Here is a 6,534-nt window from a genome sequence, read left to right as displayed (position 1 = left end):
GTGGTGGCACAGAGTGAATGAGGGTGAGCGTGAGGAGGGGGCTCCCCGAGGGCGCGGGGTGCAAACGGCCATCCTAAAGCCCCTCCTTGGCCTTTGCTCTGAAAGGGGAGACCCTGGAGGGATTGACGCAGAGGAGCGACGCATACCCAGACTGTTATTTTTAAACAGGTTCGCATTGCTGCTGTTGGAAGCCTGGCCAATGGCTAGGACCCCCTGCTGTCGCCCAGGTAAGAGATGCCAGGGCTTGGGACCCCGGTGGGCATGGAGGTCTGGCAAGAAGTGGCTGCGTTCTGGGTGTATTTTGCAGGTCAAGCTGGAAAAGTTCCTCCCAGGTGGGCTGTGGGGGATGCAAGATGAGTTGGCAAAGTTTTCCAGTTGCTCTCTCAGTTTTCTCCCCCCCCCCCAATATATTTTTATTGATGTCAGAGAGGAAGGGAGAGGGAGAGAGAGATAGAAACATCAGCGATGAGAGAATCATGCATTGGCTGTCTCCTGCACTCCCCCTACTGGGGATGGAGCCGGCAACCCAGGCGTGTGTCCTGACAGGGAATCGAACCGGAACCTCCTGGTTCATAGGACGATGCTCAACCACTGAGCCACGCTGGCCGGGCCCCTGTCAGTTTTCTTAAGCGATTTCCTATTGTGGGGCATTTAGGAGGCGTCTAGCTTGTCGCTGGGGTAGTTCCAGTCCTTCTAATGCAGCATTTCCCAACCCCAACCTACTGAGTGCTACCTGAGAGGAATTCACCGGGAGGCAGTGTGTGTGTGTGTGTGTGTGTGTGTGTGTGTGTGTGTGTGTGTTGATTAGAGCCTGAACTTTGGCGCCAGGTGCCTGGGGACAAATCCCAGCTCTGCTGTCACTACTTGGGTAGGTTAATTCATTTTTCGGTGCCTCTGTTTCTTCATCGATAAGTTAGGGGTAATGAGAGCCAATGCCCCGGAGATGGGATTAACTGAGTTGGTGTGTGTGAAGCCCAGCCCATAATAACTATGTGAATGTCAGTTTTTTTTTTTCTTTCAATTGACTTTAGATCTTAACGTCTCTAAACACAAGTATTTTAAGAGGAACGCTTATATTCACGCCTGGACTGGAAAACCGGTGGCGCTGGCTGGGGACAGTAGGATGTCCTGGTCAGTGTCAGGTGTGGGAGCCCCGTCGGTACCGCCCCGGGACCCTCGCCTCCACGCACACAGCGGGACAGAAAGAAACACGAGAAAAGAGGGCGCACCTGCCATGGAACCCACCGCACTCCCCAAAGCGCTGTTCCCCGCCTTCACTATACCAAGGCTGGCTGACCCCTCCGAGGGCGCTGTATTCTGTCACCCAGAGCTTTCCTGGCTTCTGTTTCACAGGGGTGTGTGTGTGTGTGTGTGTGGTGTGTGTGTGAGAGAGAGAGAGAGAGAGAGAGAGAGAGAGAGAGAGCGGGCGGAGGGGGGCTTGTCCTGGGAGACGCTCTGGTTCCCTCCAGTTGAAAGGTGGCCCAGAAAGGGGGACACACAGGCCAGGGCCACGCAGCCAGGTGGCCCAGCCCTGCAGGCAGCCGGCAAGACTCAGCAGAGCTGGGGAGGCGGGCGCAGCGGGGGTGGAGGCGCTGGACAGAAGGGGCGTGGTCGGCACCGGGTGGGCGTGGCGAGCGCAGGAAGGGGCGTGGTCAGTGAGCAGGAGGGGCGTGGTCGGCGCCGGGTAGGCGTGGCGAGCGGGGGCAGGGGGCGTGGCGGGCCCGACGTGGGTTGGGCTGAGTGCCGGAGCCTTGGGATCCTCCAGACGTGGCCCCAACCAATTAGAGGAGGAATCGGGGCTACCCCCCTCCCCGAACTGCGTGCTCCACGGCCTGGCGCCGGGAGAGGGCGGGCGCTGAGGGTCTCGCCCGCAGGACTCAGACACCGGCTCCTGAGCCCTTCTGGCCGCCGCGGGGCTGAGGAAGGGCTGCCTCGGTTTCCCTGGGGGGTCCCGGGATCTGAATGGAAGGTAGGTAGCTGGAAAGGGGCATCCGGAGGTTGGGGAGCCCCCTGGCGGACTGTGACTCCAAGAGAAGAGGGGGCTTGGGGACACGGGTAGAACTTCTGGGCACCCGAGAGCCGGTGATCTGGGGGCGGGGTCTGTGTGTGTGTGTGTGTGTGTGTCGGGGGGGGGGGAGCCCCTGGGATGCGAAGTCCTCAGGCTTGGGCGCCCTGGGCCTGAGGAGGCCAGGCTTCAGGTCCCAGCGGGGGCTCCTCGCTCCTCTCTGCCCGCCTCAGTTTCCCCATCTGTTCCACGCCTGCCTGTGAGTGGTGAGTGCCCGGACGATCCTCGCTGCTGCTGGTGTTTAAAGCAGCGAGAGCAGTGGCGGCCCCTTAGGGAGAGAGTGATGGGAGTTGGGGGTGAGGGGGTGGGGAAGAGGGGAAAAGGTCCTACCAGGGAGCTCGGGGGCTCCCCGCACAGGACCCCGCCAAGGGGGCAGAAAGAGCGCCCAGGGAGGAAATTCAGAGCGTTGGGGCGCCGTGGAGGCCAGGAGGCAGGGGCTTCCAGGGGGAGGGGGGAGCCATGAGGACACATGCCTTTGGCCTATGGAGCGGGATGAGGGCTGAGGACCAAGCAATGCGGGGCTCACTCTGAGGTTGGGGTGACCAGGACAAAAGCAGTTTTGGGGGGTAGGGGAGACCCGATTGGAAGGGCTGGAGTGGTCAGTCGGGACAGCAGACAAGGGGTCCTGCTGTGAAAGGGCCCGAGAGATAGGACTGGGCCCAGAAGGGGTGAAGTTAGGGTCTGTTTGCACGCCCCCCCCCCCCCAGAGAAGCAGGTAAAGGGGACCAGGAGGGGCGGTGGCTGCAGGAGGGAGGGAGGCGGGGCCCCAGCTGAGGTCCAGGACAGCCGCCCTCTCCTGTTCCTGAGGGCCCAGCGGCTGGGATTTCATCACTGAAGCAGATCAGCGGCCGAGGCCCCGGGGACCCAGGCTGGCTGTGGTCTCAGGAAGGAGGGAGGCGCAGGGCCTGGGCCTGGGTTTGGGGATTAGGGAGGGCCTGCCCCTTTTCCACGTTTCAGCGTGGAAATGCGCTTTCCTCTGGATGGCCGGGCCTCACCTTCCTCGAGGAAAAACTATGACAACTCCAAAGGGGTAGGAACTGAGGCGGAGAAGAAAAGGCAGTGACGACGCACAGCTGTATTTAGCCTGAAGCGGGGAAGCCCGAGCAGGTGATAACAGGGCAGGAGGCAGGATTTTAGGGACAGTTTTTATCAAATAGGTGATGGGCGGAGATCTGTTGTGGTTTTTTGTTTTTTATTGTCTCCCAATTGACAGTGGAGCGGGGGAAACTTAAGCTAGACATAACGAGGAGCTTCCTGAGCTGCTCAGTGAGGACAGCAACAAGGCCAGGTCCTCCCTCCTGGATGTTTGAGACGAAACAGCAAGCCTGCTGGCAGACGGTCCTTGGGGAATCTCCCTGCTCGGATGTTTCTGGAACAGGGCCTGGGCGGAGATGGGACTTCCCAGCTGCTGGTAGGAGGGCAGAGTGACAAATGCGATGGCCTTGCCCTGCCCTCCCCCCCCCTCCCCGGTATGCACAGAGTCCTGATATCCCTAGTTGGGCGCGTGTGGCTCAGGCATCCATCAGCTGCCCCAGACTCTGTCCTCAGGAAGGGCCCTGCCTGTCTGTCCCCTGGTGGGTGAGCACGCCCGTGGGTGTGTCTCGGTTCCCCTGGGGTTTGTCAGTGCGGGTCACGTGGCTGCACAAGGCTTTCTGCCAGGACTGCCCAGCATCACCTCGTTCTGCCCAACTGGCTGGCCGACACTGGCTTCCGGCCCATCCGTTTGGGGTTTCCCCCGGCAGCTCTCGACCTGACGGTCCTGTGTCACCTGGCCGGGCTGTTCCTGCTCGAGGCCGGCCCGAGCTGCTGGGCCCTGCCTCTACCCACACCTGCTCAGCTTTTTGTAAAATATTTTTCCATTGACTTTTTTAGAGAGTGAAAGGGATGGGGTTAGACAGAGAGAGAGAAAGAGAGACAGCAATGTGAGAGACACATGGATCAGTTGCCTCTCTCATGTGCCTGGGTCTCCTCACCCCTCGGGCACAGGCTTCTGGTTGGAGGCTGCTCCACCCCCTCACCGTGGCGGGCGTGTGCCGGCGGGCACAGACGGTCCCAGGCTTGCCCCTCCCCGTGTGGGATTTTGATTCATGACCATCTTGCTCTGAGCCCAGAGCAGGCCGTGGACAGAGGGGTGACGGGCACACAATGCTCGGAGCTGAGGGCGGCGAGGCCCTGGGGCAGGGGGCGAGGGATCAGTGCACCCATGAGCTTTGACACCACTTAGTCTGCACCGTGACTTTTGCTTCGCTGGGTTTCGGCTCTTTACAGCAGTGTTCTGGCTCTGCCTCTTGGGGGAGCAGAGGGTTCCCTGCACAGGCGTGGGGTGGTGGGGGGGACCCCAACTCTAAGGGAATTAAAGGCATGCTTCTGGAACCCTTGTGCAGGCCACCCAGCCTCTCTGTGCCTTAGTTTTGCCATCTGTCAAATGGGGGTGACCATAGCATCGACTTCAGAGCGGACGGAAGGGGTAAATGAATTCCCGCAGGAAACTGCCTACAATGGTGCCTGGTGCATAGTAGGTGCTTAATGAACGTCAGCCGTTATTGAAGGGGGAGCTGCTGTGGCCAGAACCCAGCCAGTATGGGGGAGCCCTCTGTCGCCACCGCAGAGAGAATTAATTTCTGGATCCCTTCGGGGCCATTGCTCTTCCTATTGGCTCAGATGAAGCATGGATAGGGGAGCTCGATGGAACTCCCACCCACTTCAAACCCTCTGCCAGTCCTTTCTTGCCTTCGTTGGGCCTCAGTTTGTGCATCTGTGCAATGGGAACTGGATTGGGGAATGTCCGAGGCCAGAACCATGGCGGGCTTGGCCTCGGGTGGGCTGGCCGGCCCCTCCCCTGGCCCCTGTCCCGCACGCCTGCCTGCTGACCGCCTCTCCTCCGCAGGCCATGACATGTGCACGCAGGAAGCTTTCCAAGCCCAGAGGAGCCGGCTGGTGGAGCTGCTGGGCTCGGGGTCCCTGGAGGCCTTCGAGAGCGTCCTGGACTGGCTGCTCTCCTGGGACGTGCTGTCTTGGGAGGAATATGAGGGCCTGCACGTCCTGGGCCAGCCCCTCTCCCACTTGGCCAGGCGCCTCCTGGACACCGTGTGGAATAAGGGTGCTTGGGGCTGCGAGCAGCTCCTGGCGGCGGTGCAGGAGGCGCAGGCCGACGGCCAGTCCCCCCGCGCCGCGAGGCCACTGGGACCCCCACTCCCCCCACCGGCCCCGGGACCTGCAGTGCCACCGGCCAGCCATCGTCCGGAGACTCTACAGCCACGTGGAGGGCCTGCTGGACCTGGCGCAGGCGCGGGGCTTCCTCAGCCCGTACGAGTGTGATGAAGTCAGGCTGCCCATCTTCACGTCATCCCAGCGGGTAAGGCGCCTGCTTCTTGCGCCGTCAGCATTCTCAGGAACAGGGCCTGCTCCGTCACCAGACTCGCTGGTCTCCGTGCAGCCAGTCCCAGGGGGAGCCGTGGGCCAGGGGGGCCCCTGAGGAGGGGCCCAGGCGGGGAGAAGTTGTTGCATTAAAATATATATATATATGTTTTTATTGACTTTGGAGAGGAAGGGAGAGAGAGAGAAAAAGAGAGAGAGAGAAACAGAAACATCAATGATGAGAGAGAATCATGGATCGGCTGCCTCCTGCGCTCCCCCGACTGGGGACTGAGACCTCCTCCTGGGCCTGTGCCCTGAAGGGCAATTGAAACTGTGACCTCTTGGCTCGTAGGTTGATGCTCAACCACTGAGCCACACCGGCTGGGCTATGGCTGTCTGTTTTCAGTGAACAGCTCAACAGATTATAACAATTCGTTAAATTAAATCTGTATTTAATGATGCATATAAGCACACTAAGTCCCGATATGGATTAAATGCCACCTAGGGTTTCTGATATGGGATTGTGCTGCATGATTTCATATGTGACGGTATGAACATAGGTGTTCCCATCACCCCGGGGCGGAAGTAGGGTGTTACGAGGACCTGTGCCCGTCCTCAGTGACAGCTGCTGGCGGCAACCGCAGGCCGGACTCTGTGTGAGTCATTGCTTTGCTTTCACTATGGTTTTAGTGCCTGACAAAACCAGGCCCCGACACCCTATCCCGGTGGTTGGCGAACTCATGACTCAACAGAGCCAAATATCAACAGTGCTTCTTCAAAATAGACTCGCCCAGGCCGAAAACCGACTTCTGCGCATGGGCCACGAAGTTTCAATCGCACTGTACGTGCGCCCGCACATGGTATTTTGTGGAAGAGCCACACTCAAGGGCCAAAGAGCCGCATGTGGCTCGCGAGCCGCAGTTTGCCGACCACGGCCCTATCCTTTCGTTTTGAAAAACAGAGTCGCGAGCACACATACAGTTGTGGGAGGGAAGGGCAGTGCTGCCTTTCCTTTGGGGATGAGGCTCCCAGGAGCGGGGGTTGGGGGGAGCTCAGGGTCTCGGGGACAGGGTCTGGCTTCACCTTCTCTGGGAGCCGTAAGGGCCCTTCGG

The 6,534-nt window shown here is 60.0% G+C and overlaps 1 protein-coding gene across 1 annotated transcript in view; it reads left to right on the top strand.

The window, feature by feature from the left end:
* Nucleotides 1-1,726: 1,726 nt before the first annotated feature.
* The window catches only part of NOD2 (nucleotide binding oligomerization domain containing 2), a 24,319-nt gene continuing 19,511 nt past the window's right edge, over nucleotides 1,727-6,534 (top strand). Inside the window, 3 exon segments of the mRNA XM_059668076.1 lie at nucleotides 1,727-1,969; nucleotides 4,953-5,236; nucleotides 5,238-5,420. Coding sequence (XP_059524059.1) covers nucleotides 1,963-1,969; nucleotides 4,953-5,236; nucleotides 5,238-5,420 — 474 coding nt within the window. The 5' untranslated portion in view covers nucleotides 1,727-1,962.

Source organism: Myotis daubentonii, chromosome 15, assembly GCF_963259705.1.
Source record: "Myotis daubentonii chromosome 15, mMyoDau2.1, whole genome shotgun sequence".
NCBI lineage: Eukaryota > Metazoa > Chordata > Mammalia > Chiroptera > Vespertilionidae > Myotis > Myotis daubentonii.
The sequence above is the reverse complement of the archived record's forward strand: the minus strand, read 5'-3'. Positions and strand labels throughout refer to the sequence as shown.